The 18,295-nt window shown below is 43.1% G+C and overlaps 1 protein-coding gene across 6 annotated transcripts in view; it reads left to right on the top strand.

Moving 5' to 3' along the window:
• SCHIP1 (schwannomin interacting protein 1) overlaps window positions 1-17,893 on the top strand; it is a 126,353-nt gene extending 108,460 nt beyond the window's left edge. For all 6 annotated transcript variants that reach the window (XM_059163652.1, XM_059163653.1, XM_059163655.1 and 3 more), the window contains 5 exons: window positions 8,326-8,443; window positions 9,409-9,606; window positions 10,560-10,683; window positions 13,250-13,343; window positions 17,244-17,893. In XM_059163652.1, the coding sequence (XP_059019635.1) occupies window positions 8,326-8,443; window positions 9,409-9,606; window positions 10,560-10,683; window positions 13,250-13,343; window positions 17,244-17,295 (586 nt within the window). In that variant the 3' untranslated portion in view covers window positions 17,296-17,893. The remainder of the gene's footprint in view (window positions 1-8,325; window positions 8,444-9,408; window positions 9,607-10,559; window positions 10,684-13,249; window positions 13,344-17,243) is intronic.
• Window positions 17,894-18,295: the final 402 nt, after the last annotated feature.

The raw sequence follows: 18,295 nt of genomic DNA, 5'->3' as shown, positions 1-18,295 counted from the left end.
GTCACCCGATCTAGTCATACCCCTCAAAACCAGGCACAGGCACTGACTCTCCAGCTGCCATGGCTTTACCCCTGACACGTGAACGTTGTCCTCCATCCGGAAGCAGCAAGCATATGTTCATCTCCAGCAGCTGAAATTCATCAGCAAGCCAGACAAATACAAGTTTGAACCCTGGGCTGAGAGGAGTAAATCAGCAGGCTGGCTTTAAAAACACAGCCGCCTAAATGTCTATCAGTTCCTTCCGAGTCTAAAATGTACAGCAGATCCAGAGGTGGGGGGTTGAGTAGAGAACGGGGCTGAGACTGGGCCTGGAAGGGATGTCAATAATTGAATAAAAGAGTCCATCTCCAGAAATGTTCCCTTAAAAGAAGATGGTTCCTGCTGCCCTCCGAGAGGATCTCCCGCCCCCAAACCCCCTGCCAAAACCAAAAGGCCAGCCTGACTCATATGTGAGTCAGGCTCCCTGCATAGCCACCGTCTGAGTCAGACACACAGCCATCCTCTTCCAGCTGTCAAACATTTCATCCTCCTCACCTTTCCTCCAACACGCAAGTGCTAATCAGCTCACCCATTTTCTCTCCTTTTCCCTTTTTAATTCCTGTTAAATGCCCACACATGGCAACTCAGAGGCGCTCCAAAGAGAGAAATTCAAAGTCAACTGAATTTCTTCCACCAAAAAAGATCTAGGTATATATCCTGCCATTTTTTTTCTATGCATAATATATCTTCACATTTCTGTTTACAAAATTGGAATCATACTATACCTACTGTTTTACAGCCTGATTTTTTTTCTTCACTTAACAGCGTATCAGGAACATTTGTCCGTGTTCCTAGCTGTTCTTCTATCATATGTAGTTTTACTAGGTGTATAATGGTCATTATATTTCACCAAACATACTTAATCAATCTCTTATTGTTGGACATTGGAATTGTTTCCAGTTTTTGTTTTGTTTTGTTTTGCTTTGCTTTCTTTGTTCATCTTTTTTTTCTTCCATTCATGAGTTTATTCTATCCTTCTTAAAGTGCCATGGCTTCTCAAAACAGACTCTTCTGGAGTAAAATACCGGCCTTGTGACTTGTGCAATTTAACCTCTGAGCCCTCATTTCCTCATAGGCAAAATAAGGGTCATGATATTTACTCTAGTGAATTGGAGGGATCGAGGTAATACATATGAAGTGCCTTAATACACAGTAGATGATCCAAAATGGTAACTCTTGGGACGCCTGTGTGGCTCAGTCGGTAAAACGTGTGACTCTTGATTTCAACTCAGGTCATGATCTCAGAGTCGTGAGATCAAACCCTGCATGGGGCTCCATGCTGGGCATGGAACCCGCTTAGGATTCTCCCTTCCTCTCCCTCTCCCCTGCCCTTCCCCCACTCTCTCCCTCTCTAAAAAGAGAGAGAAAACAAAAATAACTCTTTTTTATTTCAGAATGTAAATTGCTTAGAAATCATTTGGCTTTGATTAAGGTGAAAGTAGACCACATTTGGTACCTAAGAGACATGACTGTTTTATTCCGTCATTATTCCAGTATCAGAAGCCTCATTCTGATCTTCAATTCGTGGTAGAAAATATTTCGGATGAAATGCATTTTTTTCAACATGAAGATACTGTAATTCCAAATTTAATTACACGTAAGCGGTCATTAGAAGAAACTAGACACTGATGTGAAATTAGAACCAACAGCTGTCTGGGGAATGCAAGTATTTATAGCTCTTGGGAGAACTGGGTGAGGATATAGGGGCTGTGACGCTTCACCGAAGAAAAGCTGGTGAAGGCCACTTCCCCTTTTCTATCAGTTTCTTATGTGGTGAGAAGATTCTGTGGCTGTGTCATGTTGGATGGCCTCCAGCCATCATGGGAACGTGTACAGATGGAAGGTCCAGAACTAGCCTGAGAAAAGGAAGCAGAAAAAGAAATTATGTGCAAGATTAGGAGGAAAAAAAAAACTAGAGAGGGCCACTCACACCCCAGCCACCTTTGGAGCTGCCTTCCTCAGCTTTTGCAGAAGAAGACAAATGCCTGAGCCCTGTAAGATGTGGAGTCAGGGTGGGACATAGACATAATGTCATCTTTTTTCCCTAGTTCTCTCTGTGGCGTGGAATTTGGAGCTACCGTGAACTTCTCTGGGCATGTGCCTGCCAGAGGGTAGGCTTTCCCATCTCTCCTGCTTTTACCCCCACCGCCCCCCCACCACCACCACTTAAATCCCTGAAGACCTCCCTTCTTCTGCAGTTCCCTGCTCAGTCTCCCTTCTTGGTTAACACCTTATTTACTAATGGATGTCTACGTCCTAAAAGTATTCTTTCCTCATATAGGGAGTAAAGAGATAGATAAGTAGATAGATAGATAGATAGATAGGGAGTATCTACTACATGTTTTTCAAGTTCTCTTCTGATGCTCTTCATATTCCACATTTCTATCTGTACGCTACGATTTGATGGTCCAAGTACTTGGTACCTGTTAAAAAGACCTGATTTCTGTTTATGGTTCAACTACTAACTATGCATCCACTTAATGGAGGGGTCATGACCTGTAAATGCCTTCAGGGGTTAGCAAGAAACATAAATGAGTGAAGAAGCCCAGATACAAGGCAATAGGGAGTAGTGGAGACTGTAGCAAACTAGAAACTATACGCCCTGGCCAAAATGGATAGCGGCTGCTCAGCACCAACCTATTGGTGCCATGGAGTTTGCATGTATTACCTATCCTCAGATGAATGAGTGAAGAAGAGACCAGTTAAACAGCCCTTCTGTAATATTAAAAAATCACTTATTGTTCTTTTGTGTGTGAGGGATGAGATCTGCTGGACCAGCCATATTCACACCTGTTATGTAAACACCAGCCTTTTCTAAAAATCCAATAAATAGTCATCCCGTGCACTACACACCACTTAGCAAAAGAAATGAACACAATCCCACTCAAGTAAAAATAAGAATAGCATTCTTATGAAATAGCATTTTAGAATAATATTTTCACAATAACAGATACTGGGTAGCAGAAGAGGAAGGGGTCAGAGTGTGGGGACGGGGAAAAGTCTTTTATCATGGAACAGCAGCACATCACTTTAACCCCCCTTGGCCCAGTCTGTAGAGACACCAGCACACATTCAGGACCTCTGGAGCTTACCAAAACCTCAATCGTCCCCACATTCCTTCTTCATGACAAATCCTTAGAAAAATGAAGTGTGTTTACAGCTACCCTTGGGTAATTACAACCCAGATTTTATATTCCTTCTCTTTTAAAAGTTTCATGAAACAAAAAAAGATATATGATAAAAATAGAGTGATTATTTATTATGTATAAAGTCTTTGAATAATGCATCATAGATCCATTAAAATAGATGGGAATAACATTTTAATGGCCCAGTCACAAACGAGTTGGGGATATTGAGCAACAAAGGAGAGAGCGGGGCCAGTGGCTCTCACAGCCACTCCAGCTGTGGACAGAAGATGAGCAAGGCGGATCTGAAATCCGTAAGCATACGGGTAGTTCCTTCTCACTCCGCTTCTTGAGGAAAACCAAACAGTTGCCTTAGAATGATAAACACGTGCAGGAGGTATAAGCACACCACGATTATATTACCAGACGCACAGGCAAGATCTAAGAAATCCAGACCTGAGGTTAAGTGTAGTGGGGGGAAGGGCCCCGGATTCAAGAACCAGAGTTTCAGTCCGTGGTCTCTTCTTTGTGACCTCTTACCAGTTTTTTGTTACCACAATGACGATGTATAATCCCCAAACCCCCCTTATCAGTGGCATACAATAATAAACATTGATTTCTGCTTGGGAGCCTCTAGGTCGGCCAAGCAGTTCTACTGATCAGAGCTGGGTTCTGATGGGCTTACTCATGTCTGCAGCACCCCCCCCCCCATTTGGTGAGGTGCCTTTTCTGCCAAGCTCTCTCATGCATTTGGGCTTCAGTGGGACAACTGCTGATCAAGCTCCGTGCTGTGAAGTCACTCATCTGCCCGCAGGCAAGCCTGGACTTGTCCTGAGGGCAGTGGCAGGGCTTCCTGAGGGGGAGATTTGGCACATAGGCATCCCGTTGGCAAGACGTGTCAGAGGCCAGCCTAGGGGTAGGGAAATAGACTCCAGCTCTTGATGGGAGAAGCTGCCCGTCACATTACGGAGGGGGCAGGTGCAGGGAGGGAAGAATCAGGACCATTTTTATAAATCAGGCTGTTACGGGTCTGGGGAGCTTTTGTGACTTCTCTGAGTAACTGTCACCTTGCCTGTTATCGCAGGTGGTTGTACAGCCCAACAAGGGAATACAAGCCAACGTCGTTTTAAACTTGAATTGAGTGCAACAGTTCAAGTGAAGTTAACTAAGGGACGGTATAGGGGATAAAAACCATAGACTCTTCGACGTTTCTGTGTAGACACCGGTGTTCTATGTTGGTTGCTGGGAGACAGCTGTTGCTAAAATCAGAAAACACCAAGTAGTTCTGGGGTTCAGAACTGTCCTCAGAACAGCCCAGTCCCAGTCACCTCAAACCAAGGCCAAGGCCAAAGGCCAGATTCAGTGGCTACCACCCTACTAGAAGTCATCACAGACTTTAGGATCATCAATCACATTGTTTCTCTCAGAGAATAAACTGGCCTTGTCCTTATATTTTGAAATAAAAGTATTATCTTTATACCAAATTATATTATCACTTGACTAGGTTTTTGAGATACCGTCCTCTTAGTAGTTAAAAACCTTTCACCTCCAACATCCTTTCGCTGTTGTGCGTATTTTAATAATAGTATCTCCAGTAATGGTAGTTGGATATCAGCACGGGTTTTGATGTAAAGGTGTTCCTTGCCTTGAAAGCCAAGCAGACGTTGTCACTGAACGCCCTCTCGCTACATGCCTTTCTGCTGCTAGCTGGTAGGCACTGTCACTAAGGAAGCCCCTGCACTCACACTGAGATGCCCAGAGGACATACTTAGTCTTTGTGTCTTCGTATTTCTGAGCATTTTCAATCTGGAACACCCTCTGCTCAGGTCCTGGGGCTCCCTGTCAGTAATCCTGGGCAGCGGTGTGGTTTTTCACTGCCTCGTGGTCCATAAAGAGAAGTGGTTTCCGGGATAACCAGGACACACACCTTTCTGCTCCAATACCGACAGGCAAGGTAGACGCCAGGCAGCGTTTTGCATGCAACACTGTAGTAAATGCCACTCAAAACATCAAGCAGCCTTGACTTGGATGCCTTAAATTATATAAATTAAATATATATTATAAATCATATAAATTAAATTACATAAATTAAATAATTAAAAGATGAGGATCACATTTCATTTTCCTCTCTGATGATGCTTGCGAGATCCAGGCAAATTGGACCCCTGGCAGCTCAGATTTTGCAAGCCTGGTAGCTGGGGTCTCAGTGAGGCAGGTGGCCTATAGCGCACGTGCGGGGCAGAGGCCCCCGACTGCAGGCTGCAGGAGGGAGCCTCAGAACAGCCGTGTTTCCCCCGGGCTTATCATTCTTGACCCTGTGACACAGAGGCCTTCGAGAGTACCAGGTGGCCCCACTCACCCCTCAGCCGGGCTGCTGCTCGAGATCTGTGATTGAGTTTCCCCAAAGCCATCTCCGTCTTAAAACCTGCTTAAAGGCTAAAGGCAAACAAATCCTTCTTGAAACCTGAGTCCATTTTAAGATGTCTTTACTAAAATCCCCTCTGAACCATTAGCTGTTATGTCATATAATTTCCTTTTCCTGAGAGTAACATTCTTGGTGATTACTGCTATAAGGAATTATAAGTCTCAGCCTGTAAGAAGCTCTGCTCAGTTTCCCACGGTGATAATGTGGTACTAAGGCGATTTTCTGAATTTCTACCTGAGGTGTTTTTTCATTTCATTCTGACTACTAAATCTCCCCCCTCCTTTTTTTTTTTCTTTGCCTTTCCTGAGTTAGAAATGCTGTATGGGTTGGTTGATTGAAGTCTGAGTTGATCCTTAGCACAAAGGTCAGTTGGGGGCAGAACAACAGAATTTATGATCAGACTTTCTTCAGAATGAAAATATATATCCCTGGGTGATTTAAACCTTATTTTGTAATGGTATCACAGGTTATTTTATTATTATTTTTTTAATAATGTGCCTCCAGTGTCGGACACGTCTTTTCAAGACTTTAGCAGCTCGGTAAATAGAAAATGCTACATACTCCTAGATTCAAATTAGGTTTAATTTAAGATGACTTTTTACTTTTAAAATATGCTTTTAATGTGTTTTTTTTAATGTGCAGTTTTATTTCCCATTATTTCCTAATCCATATATCTTGAGTTTTAGATTAAAAATGGGTTGATTGGAGGGGATGGTTGACAAACTACAGATAATTAATTTTAAAACTTAATTTATCTGGGATCAAAGGGTAACCTGAATATATTAGATTTCTCTAGGAAAAAAAAAAAAATTCCAATGGAAAAAAATTAAAAGGCGATAAATTCTAGCTCAGTAGAAGTCCAAGCTGCCTAATAGTTTAAGACAGCTTGAGGACATTCTGTCAGAGCTACTCAATGCTGGCCAAGGTATTCAAGTAAGTGACTCTAAAGGTCCCTTTACAAAGCCAAATCACTTTTAAAATTCTGTATTCCTTTGTCTGGGCTTTCAGAAAGTAGAAAAAGGAGGACTGTGAATACGTACAGAGCACCTATCCCATGCTTAGCTCTGAACTATCATCATCCTTCCAACAAAACATAGAATTATTCACCCCATTTTACTGATGAGGAAACTGAGGTTCTTAGAGGTTAAGTAATGGGCCCAGAGAAAGAAGTGAGGATTCAGAACCTAAGTCTGACTGACTCCAAGCCCCCTGATCTGATCACAGTAGAACATGTCCCTTCCGTACCTAGCCAGGGCTTGGCTCCCTGTCTGCAGAGGAGGACAGGCAGGGAACAGAAACGGCCTGCTGAAGGAGAAGGGGGGCCTTTCCCTACCGGACTTTTAGTAATTCCAGAAGTGACCAATAGGTGGCAGTACATACACGTAACTGTGACAGTGTCTGCTTTAAATGGGTAGATTTTCTTTTTCTGGCCCCTGTAATTGTCAATCATTTTCTGTGAGTCATCTGAGTAATTTATACAAAGCATCCCTACCCACTGGAATAAAAAAAGATACTAATGTCAACTATCAGACGAGTTGCTCTTTGCATTTCTGTCTGTGACAGTAATAACGCCGCCAGAGCAATCCAGTGTTGGCTTCCTAACCCTGGCTTGGACAAGTCTCCTTATGGTCCCTTGCTGCTAAGGGGTCTCCTAGGCTGACACACAGACTGGGACAACTGGGGAGGTTTGAAAAATTACTTTTTTAGGGACACCTGGGTAGCTCGGTCGTGAAGCGTCTGCCTTTGGCTCAGGTCATGATCCCGGAGTCCTGGGATCAAGCCCCAGATAGGGCTCCCTGCTCCTCGCGAAGAGGACTTCTCCCTCTCCCACTCCCCCTGTGTTCCCTCTCTTTCTGTCTCACTCTCTGTCAATGAAATGAATAAATAAAATCTTTAAAAGAGAAAAAGAAAAATTACGTCGTTAAAAAGTCTTCAGACAAAAACAGCATTTTGAAATGTGTTTAATTTCAAAAAAAGGTTAGGACAGAGAGTTATATCCGTGGTCCACCTCGTGTGGCGCAGACACACAGCCGGGTGACTCTCTGTGGCCACCTCTCCAGCACCTCGTGCTCCAGGTGCTCTGCTGGGTTCCAAGATTGTGCCTCTCTGACTGAGTTCGGGGTTTCCTTAGGTTTCTCTAGGGTGAACCTGTGGTGTGTTTTTTTAATGACATAAATGAGCTTTCTTGGTTGGCTTTTGGCAACTTGCTCAAAGCATATCTTTACCTCAGACAACCCCATTCTATCTATTTGCGGGGGGGGGGGGGAAGCAGTCTTTCTTCAGAGAGCTCTGCTCTAGTGAGCTTCTTTGAATTGTCCCTGTGGGACAGGACATGAGATGACCGCATGCTGAGGACCCCATTCATCTTTATCAACAGGAATGTAAACTCAGTGACTCCACACGTGTTTATTATGTACCAGCCATGTGTTTGGTGTTGTGCCAGGGGCTATTCTATGTGGCCTGAAATTATCTTTGCTTTAACATGAAATTGGTGTGGGAAAAAAATGATATTAGCAAAAGTTAGCATTTTATCTTTTATCAACTTATGAACTCATTAAGTTATCATCGTTGTCCTTTAGTTATCATGGGTAAGTTGGGACTGACATTGGTTACCCTCTTCTCCTTGCGAACAACACCTGAGATTGCTTTCCATTAGCAAAGCCAGACAGTTGTAACGTGCGCTCCCAGATAACAAACAACTTGAGCAGAACGGCTGTCCTGCTTGCTTCCATCCAGGCTACAGAGTGGGATGAACCTGCAGATATGTTTCGTCAATGACAGTGGCAGTGATAAGGACAGCGATGCTGATGACAGTAAGACGGAAACCAGCCTGGACACCCCCTTGTCTCCCATGGTGAGTCCAAAGCCACCAAAGCTCTGTGTGTGTGTGCCTTCCTGGTCATTTAGCTTCTTTTTTCTCATTCGTCAGGAAAAAACAAAACATGGCAGAGATGAAAAAAGAAATGTCTCGTGCCATTTCTTGACACAGCATGCTCTTAAAATTTGACAATGAAGAATCAAAGCTGTGATACAAGGACACATAAACTCTGCTAAAGTTAGCAACTACTTTCATATTGAACCATGAGAAAGCTCACCTATGTTCTATGTCCTTCTCCATGGGGCTGAGAAATATTAAGTGCAGGCCAGCAGTGAGTCCCCACTGAAAGGTAGGGGCGGGACTCATTCTGAAAGGTAGGGGCGGGGTCCGGGTGAGGATGGGAGCCCTAGCACACAGGGATGTTCCTCAGTGAAACCAGTAAGATGATGTGTGTAAAACATTCCCGGCTCATTCCTTGCGTACATATTGCAAAGGATGGCTTAATGATCCCGGGAGCTTATTGCTGGAATCCTTTACTCTCTGTGACGGCTTTATCATCTTTCTTACCAAAGAACAACCAGCAGGAAACCGTGTTAGTCCATGACTGCAGGGCAACGTCAGAATTTCACTGGATACCTGAGATCCTGTCCACTCCAGAGAACAACATGCTGCCTTAGCTCTGGGTTAAATATTTTGCCATGTCTGATCCCTTCAGGAAATTTTGAGACCTAGAACCAAAGGGACATCTCGAGTTTATCATAAGCAGATTCTCCCTATTGTTATGTGGCTCTGCTAAAATCAGAGTCTGTTCTTGGCACTGAAGAAATAAATCCTCTGCTTTAATGTTACTTGAGATTCGTATAGACCAAGTCAAGTAGCGAGTCATGTTGATGGAGGACAGTCTCTCAGCCACTCTGGGCAGGACCAGGGACTGGGGTAGCCCATCTCCAAAGATGGCGCCTGACACAGAAAGCTCAGGGCTGCTCTTTTTCCCTTCACAGAGCAAACAGAGTTCTTCCTATTCTGATAGAGACACTACGGAAGAAGAATCTGAATCCCTGGATGACATGGATTTCCTCACAAGGCAAAAGAAATTGCAAGCCGAAGCCAAAATGGCCCTCGCCATGGCCAAACCAATGGCCAAAATGCAAGTAGAAGTGGAAAAACAGAACAGGAAAAAGTCTCCCGTCGCTGATCTCGTAAGCAGGAGACACTGAAATGCCAGCAAGTGTTTGGTGGCTAAAATGGTTGACGCGGTCCCAGTTCTTTCCCAGAGTTATGCAAACTTGGGTTTCTACAAGGCAGTTTGTAAAAAGTACTGTCATTGAGAAATATTTAAGTTCGTTTCTTGTTCCTTCCTACTGAAAGATTCATAAGCAACAGATTACACAAAAGTAAACTGTTCTGGATTCACATCCATATTCAAAGGATAGATTCAATATCTATTCATTCATAGATAACCTGGATTCAAATATCTGCTATATTTCTTAGAGGTGTTATTAGCTGTCAGGGGAATATTTTAATGTCATTAAAACAGTACTGGTTTAGAACCTACTGGTTGTGGCAAACTCACTATGGCCATGGCTGTCATTCCCACCTTTCAGTGAAGACAGTGTGGCATAATGGATAAGGGCTCTGGGCTTTGAAGGTCACCTCTGCCATTAACTTGCTGTGGGACTCCGGGCAAGGTACTGAAGTCTCAGTTTTGTTGTCTATAAAATGGGAATAGTTACACCAGTGTGAGAGCATGGTTGTGAGAATTCTGTGAACAAAGCATTTAAAGCACACAGCACAGTGCTTATAACATGGTGCAGATGGATAGAGAGCTGATATTATTTTTATCCATGCCATTGGTATTCCCGGAGCTCCCTCGTCATTCATTTGTGGACATGATCACAGACTCGCAGTTGTCATGGCCTGTGTTCAAGACCAGTCTGATAGCTTTTGATTAGTGTCGCATTTTGACGCCAGACGGGTTTTGGACAACATGGTGTGTGGGGCTGGGATGGGGAACTCACACTGGGAAATGCTCTGGAGCACAGGCCCCGAATGGAAGTGGATGAGAGCAGATCTGTCAGGAGAAAAGTGGGTCTTGTTCTGAGTGCCGTGGCTGCTCAGGTCACACCTCCATTTCTTCCTTCTGTATCTTCAGCTGCCACACATGCCTCATATAAGCGAATGCCTGATGAAAAGAAGTTTAAAGCCCACCGACCTGCGGGACATGACTCTCGGGCAGCTACAAGTGATAGTCAATGATCTCCATTCCCAGATAGAAAGTAAGTGTGCAGGGTGCTTGAAAATGGGGAGTCAGATGTGAAATATCGTGGGATAGTACTACCTCCTTGATTCACTTCCTTTGTCCCTTCCCTTGGGTTCCTCCTGCGTGCCACAAGAGAAGGAAGAGGATCACAAGGCTCTGTTTTTGTTTTTTTACCGTAAAGTGTTCGGAAATTTCAAGAATTATTCAAGGTTCACAGAGGTGAGAAGTCCTCTTGATTCATCTCAAACCCCCAGCGCCGAGCACGATGTGTGTATTTGGCTCGCAGCATCGGTTTCTGGACTCCCATTTGGTAGTTACATGTCATTAATTATGCAATTACACCCTCAACTGTACTTGTGTATCTGTTCGTTTTGGGTCATCAAATCAGATTCAGCTTATTTTGTGGGACTCCAGGTGGGGAAAATTTGTATGACTGACGTGTGACAATCACAGGTTGACAAATTATGGGCCTTCCCTCCCGCCCCCGGAATAAAGAAGGGCCTCCAACAGAAGTGGGCCGAGTAGATGGCACATGAGAGGTGCTCATTTAGGTGTCTGGTTACGCAGAGAAGGGCAGCTGGTTGCTCAGCCCAATGAAAGAAAGAACATAGAACATACCTACTTGGGCAGTGTGGTTAGTCCAGCTGAACCCATGTGCCCTCCAACCTTTGGAACATAAGATTCTATAAAATCCTGTGAACTTAAGATTGAAAACCACCTAAGAGACCAACCAAATGCATTCACCAACTAACTATAAAGAAGCACTTAAGAGCCAACCAAGAAATGTGTACACGGACTGAATGTTTTAATAAGATTTATTGATGGGGCACCTGAGTTGCTCAGTTAAGCGTCCGACTTTGGATTTTGGCTCCATGCATGGAGTCTGCTTGAGATTCTCTCTTTTCCCTCTCCACTCCCCCCAACTTGCATGCTCTCTCCTGGAAAAAACAACAACAACAAAAAACTATTTATTTGTTTAGGTATGATGAAAGTATTGTGGTATGTTAACTTAAAAAAGAGAGCCCTGGCTTTAAAGATACATACTGAAACATTAACAGATGAAATGATATCATGTCTGAAATTTGCTTTAAAATAACCTAGAAAGAGAAGGGGGGGATAGATGTGTCGAGATGGGCCATGAGCTGATCGTTTCTGAAGCTGGTTGGATGCATGGGGCATGGGGATTCATTGAATCAACATCTTTGCTTTTGTATCAGTTTGAAAATTTCCAGACCAAAAAGTGAAAAACTTCACGTGGGGAAAAAATTTCCATGCACTATGTGGGCCCTCTACTGAGTGCTAGTATAAAAAGCAACTGTACTGGAATTAAGAAAAAAAAAAATTAAACTATCCTAAAAACATACTGAAAAAATAGAATTGGACATATTCAGAGTTAATTTAATATGTTCAGTATTGTTTTAAAATCAAGGGAAAGTGTTTGACATTCTAATTAAGAAACCATAGATTCACAGAGTTGTTGTTTTTTTAAATTCTACTACATTTTAATTTTAGTTGAGAGCAAATTACTAGGACTGTAATTCTTTCAAGGACTGAAAAGGCTTTCTGATATTTTACCACTGAAACGTCTTCCTTAGACTTCTAAATACTAAAATTATCATCCAGCTTTTTTCAGTAGTAGATGAATTTAGACCTCGTTGTATGATTTTTTTTTTCCCTCCCTTTTTAAAATTGGAAGCTAATCTGAACTAAAGGCAGATCAATGCATCATTTGAAGTCAGGATTTCTTTTTTTTTTTTTTTTAAGATTTTATTCATTTATTTGACAGAGATCACAAGTAGGCAGAGAGAGGGAGGAAGCAGGCTCCCTGCCGAGCAGAGAGCCCAATGTGGGGCTCGATCCCAGGACCCTGAGATCATGACCTGAGCCAAAGGCAGAGGCTTAATCCACTGAGCCACCCAGGTGCCCCAAATTCAGGATTTCTAAAAGCACTTCCAAGGAAAACAGAGTGGAAGACCTCCTTCCTTTCCTTTGTTTCTGGGCCTAGAGCTCTTGCTGCTAAATGAACGCTATGGTGCATGTGTCCTTGCGTCCAGAACTAAAAGCTTCAGTCTAAGGGTAAAAAATAAGAGAGCCCCTTGCTTGTTCCTATTTTTCAGGAACAGGAGCCAAATTCACCCAGTGCACTGACTTCAGGAGGATTAGAAATGTTTCTATCTACATATATTTTATTCCCAGTATAAATCCTAAGGAATCTTCTCCTCGGTACTCATTCAGAGATTTCAAGGTCTTACTCATCTGGCTTTCGTTTTTCTTGAGATAGGACTTAGATACTGAGAACAGCCTTCACTGTTATTTTAGCGATTTTCCTAACAGCTAACAATTTCTTTTCCCACTTTAATGTGACTGTCACTGGAAGTACTACCTACTTCACCCCTTTTCTTCCAACACTTCTGTAATTATGCCAACTAGTCATGTTCTCAAACCGAGGACTTCTCCTGGGCTGTGAAAGGCTAACGTAAGAATTCTAAATCTTAGCCAGAGTAACTTGTGCAATGGTCCATATAGCAGCTGACTTGGATGCGATCGTATCCGTTTGTAAATGCCCCTTTTCTTCGCTCCAGGCTTGAATGAAGAGTTGGTCCAGCTGCTCCTCATCCGAGACGAGCTGCACACGGAGCAAGACGCCATGCTGGTGGACATCGAGGACTTGACCAGGTCAGTGAGGCTCTCCCTTGCCAAAGAAGGAAAGAAGCCCAGGGTGGTCTGAGTTGAAGAATTAAGGCTCTAGAGAACGCCTTCCCCTTACTTCCATGAGTAACTCACCTCACCTCTGCTGGGGTCAGCTGTCTGGATGGAGAGGAAGTGGCTAAAACTCCTTTCCAAAGGCACTGCTTAAACACACACACACACACACACACACACACACACAACACACACACACACAAATGCATTGCTTTTTCACAACCGTCCTCCCAGTACATTAGGATTTCACCACCTACCCCCGTCCCCAAAATCAGGTCAGCAGTTCTGGACCAGGACAACTTTCTCCTGGAGGACTGTCCTCCTGGGCAGCCAGCCGGAAGCCATTCCACGCTGGCCTACATCCAGCACACAAGCAGCCGTGCAGTGGGTGCCGTAGGGTGTCATTTGGTGCTCTGTGAGCCAGATCTCACCCGCACCTGCCGTGTCCAGAAGGCAGGGACCCTGGCATCTTTCCACAGCACCAGTGCTACCAGATTGTTCTCACTGTGGGGGACACTCCAGGACTTGAGTCTCCAGCAGGGTCTGACTCCAAGCACCTCCTAAACAGAAGTAAAGAATGTTGCCTCCCCCAAATCAGGAGACGGAAACGAGGCTAAGGCCAGTCAAGATCTGGCATTTCTTAGCAGTTCTCTTTGTAGGAAAGCCTATACCCATTAGTATATAAAGTATGGGAAATATGGTGAGCATGCGTATGAACTCATATATACTTTGCTACCTTTTCTGAAACAGTACACGTGAAGTCTTTAAACCAAGAGGCAATAACTACTATTAATCCCAGAAATGGGATTCAGAGAGTAGAAGGCTCCCCAAGGAGAGAAAGAACACCGCTTCTCACAGTAACCTAAGGAATTAACCACATGATCTAGAACCACCCGAGAGAAGCTTTGAAAACACATGTAGGGAAAATGCGCTTAGCACCTACCACAGGACCTCTTCTCAAGGTGTAACACTAGATAAATTATTTTTCTAAATTCAGTGTTATAAAAATAGTTTGGGTAGCAAAACAAATGCTACAGAACTATGTTTAGGCTTTTTTTTTTTTTAAAAAAAAAAAAGAGAGAGAGAGTGAGAGCTATGGGTAGTGGTCTGTGTTGTGTGCTTTGGGTACTATAGTGCCTCACCCCTAACAAAAAACAAAAAGCCAGAAGGCCTCATACCTTCTTAGTATATTCGCCTGTATCTAAAATATCACAGTAACACTCACATAATATTACCACCTTCCACCCATGTCTCCAGGCACTGCCCCAACAACTACAAGACACATCCTTTTTTTTTTTTTTTGTCAAAGAGATTTGTGTATAGGTATTAAGATGATGTGAAATCTAAGACCAAAACCTGCATCTTCGAAAAAATAGGTGAACTCTTTTGTAAATTCCGTGACTTGCCTGCAACAGCAAAGACCTTTTCTCAAAGCAGCACTGGCATTCCTCAACACCGGTGGGGACACTGGTGAGAGGCTCCCCTCTCCTCTCAGAGTGTTAAGCTGGTACTTCGGTTTGGTGTGATCATGGGAAACAGGGCAGGCAGAACCACGGGATGAAAAGGAAGGGAGTTACTAACTTAATGGTGTTAGAGGACGCCTTTAAAGCGGAGGAAGTGGGGAGAAGTTCCTGTGTCCATTCCTGGCTGCAAACTGTCACTTTGCTCCTGGAGGGATCTGAGGGTCTGTAAATATAGCAAAGTCAGAATTTTGCAGCCAGATCCCAGAAGGCAGAGGCAATAGGCTAGGAAGTTCTGTTCACCTGTGTCCTTTACCTGTCCAGTAGAGAGTGAGACATTCTGCCCTTCCAGGTGTCAATGCGGATGAGTGGTTCTCGATTTCGGCTGCACATTGAAATCACCTGGGGGTCTATAAACTGCGGATACCTGGGTCCCACCCTCAAAGATCCCGATTTAATCATTCTGTGGGGTGGCCTGGGTATTTGGATTTTTTTTTTTTAACTCTCCACGTGATTCCACAGCAGAGCCGAATTTGAGATGCACTAGCTTCGGTAACACCTCTTTAGAAAAGTGCACCCTGACACCCCCGCCCCAGCTCCCAAGACTGGGGTAGGACCCTCTCCATATTCCTGGCCACATGGCATCCCTTCCACGTGGAGCCTGATCATATTGTGTTACATCGTCTGCTCGTTCTCCTTACTCACTGCACTCAAACCCTTCTTCCCTTTAAAGCAGAGGCCAGGCCGTTTTCATTATCCCCTGTGTCCCCAGAGCCTAGGACAGGGCTGGCCAGGCATGGGTCCTAAAGGAGTTCTTGTGAGGTTTGAGTCAAACAAATGCTAATAAGGACTTTCATATAAATAGTTGATGAGAACCTTTTAGTTTGTGCATACACACACATGTGCACTCACGTGTATTTTTTAACTGCTGTAGAAACTATCATTTAATTAGCTATAGTGGAATCTTAGCTCAGTGAGCATCAAAATATTTCTTGAGCTGAATTTAAGTGAGGCCTGTAAACTACTTGATGAAAATGATCGAAGCTATTTTACACACATAATCAGGGCCATGACAGGGTCCACCGAAGGGCATATAATTTTAGGAGTAAAAGGCTGATCTTTTTTTCTTGAGTTCCTTTATTATTAAATGAATATCACCAATTATTTGTGGGCTGTTGAATGTGGCAAGGACACTGTTGTCACTTCCCTATTTCTGAAAGCATTTGTGGTTTGCCTCCCCTATACCCAGATAGGAGACATTCTGCACAAAACCAGTGAGTTAAACTTGACGTCATTGACTACCCAAATCTAGGCAACATACTGCCCCTGAGCCTTTGATAACAGCTGAAAACCACAGCCTTAGATGTTTTCTCTTGCCAAATTTTTAAATTCCTAAAATTGTCCCTCAAAACATTTGTCTTTTGCAGACGTCAAACACTACCACTCTGGGAAAATGTTTAATTAGCGCACATTCAAGTGATGTCAGCAGCTTTCCCATTCTTCCCCCTCCATCTCCACTGGCCAGCTGCTGGGTTGGTTGAATGTGGGGCTCATGGGCCGCAATAGGGCTCGATGACTAAAAAGACTCACCCCAGCCAGCCACTTACCCTCACACTGCCATGATGATGGCTTTAGAATTAATGTGGGGCAGGGAGGGAGTATGCAAACATGGAAAATCTTGACATCTATAGAAACCCACAGTTTGTTAGGAAGACATTAGCTTTCATAAGGGGGGAACTGACTTTGGTTTTATTGGCTTTAACTTCTAATATATATGTATATATATATCGTATATATATACTTTTTATATATATATAATGGTTCTATTGGCTTTAACTTCTGTCAAGAGCCTTTTGAATGCTTATGTTTGTGTCTGCGTGCGTGTGTTTAGATAAAATAGTCACACGGTTCCCCTCTATGACAACACCTGGTTTGGACTTTGTGCCTAGCACTTATATACTACCGGCTCTCTCCTTATTTGCTATCGGTTCCTTTTTTTGTCCCTCTCCACTGGAATATATGTGCCATGAAACCAAAGAGCTCAGTGTCTGCTCACCACCAAATTCACAGCACCAGGCACAGTACCTGGGACAGAGAAACATATTCATTCATTCATTCATTCTATTTTCCCAGATACTTACCTCCTTTTTTAAAAACACAGTGCTTCTTCTTCTCAAAAATAATGATATCTACCATTCGCAGGTTAATCTAGTAACTTAATAAAAGGAATCGTACAGAGAATATACAAATTAAAGGGGGCAAAATCTGTTGAATTAAGTACTGTTACTTAATTCTCTTGCTTCCACTGTGAGTAACTCTGGGGCTCAGTTTGGGGGAGTGTTGTAACTGTGCATTAGAAAGCAGTTTGGAGCATTCATCTTAGCACTAAATAATCGTATGATTCCTTTTACAGACATGCGGAAAGTCAGCAGAAGCACATGGCAGAGAAAATGCCTGCCAAGTGAAAGAAGCCATCCGACTGGAAGACAAGCTAGAATTTCTTTTGCTTCTGTGGTTGTAAAAATGCTGTTGCTAAAGGTGGCGCAGAAACAAACAAATATCAGTGTTAGTCATTGATAATGTCTGAAGCTTAACGTCCAGTGATTGGCCTTTGCTTCTTAATTTATTTTAATTTTTTTACTGTGCCACTAAATATCAGGCATTTTAATAAAATATTGTTACAAAAAATGTACAGTACTGACACCATCACAAGTCATGGTTCTCAAAGAGGGTAGTTTTAACTTTATTATTTTTGTTTGTTTGTTTAGAGATTTTAAGTTGGAGCAATATTTTACCACTGACTACTTTCATTCTTCACTGTAGTTTTAAAGAAGAACTGTAAATGACGGTGCTATCTATAAAGTCAGAAAATACATGCCTGCCTCGTAGTGAAGTTGTAGCTCTCCGTAATAAGTACATTTTAATCAGTTTTCAACATTTTGTGAATGTTGACTACCTGAAGTTCATTTTTAGATGTGCTATTAACATTCTGTTGGATTCAGAGGGTTCCTTGAAAGTTTTATGTATAAATATGTAAAATAAAAATTAAAACTTTGTTTCATAGGATATGTCTTTTTGCTCACTAGCCAGCCCGACACGGGCTATATTCCTAACCTCTTCGCACTTCCTCAAACGAACTCCCCATCGTGAAGCTTTAGTCAGTGAAAAAAATAAAGTGCTCCAGAGGAAAGCAAAGCAGAGAATTGCCAAGAAGATTGGGAAGGGTGTCGGAGTGTGTGTGTGTGTGTGTGTGTGTGAGAGAGAGAGAGAGTGTGTGTATGGGAGAGTGTGTGTGTGAAAGAGAGAGGGTGTGTGTATGTGAGAGTGTGTGAGTGTGTGTATAAGACAGTGTGTGTATGTGAGAGAGTATGTGTGACACTGGGTGTGTGTATGAGTGAGAGTGTGTGTGTGTGTGTGTGTGTGTGTGTGTGTGTGTGATCCAAAGAAGAAAACCTGAGCAACATC

This window comes from Mustela lutreola, chromosome 2, assembly GCF_030435805.1.
Source record: "Mustela lutreola isolate mMusLut2 chromosome 2, mMusLut2.pri, whole genome shotgun sequence".
Taxonomy (NCBI): Eukaryota; Metazoa; Chordata; class Mammalia; order Carnivora; family Mustelidae; genus Mustela; species Mustela lutreola.
Note: the sequence above shows the minus strand (reverse complement) of the source record. Positions and strands in the feature narration are given on the sequence as shown.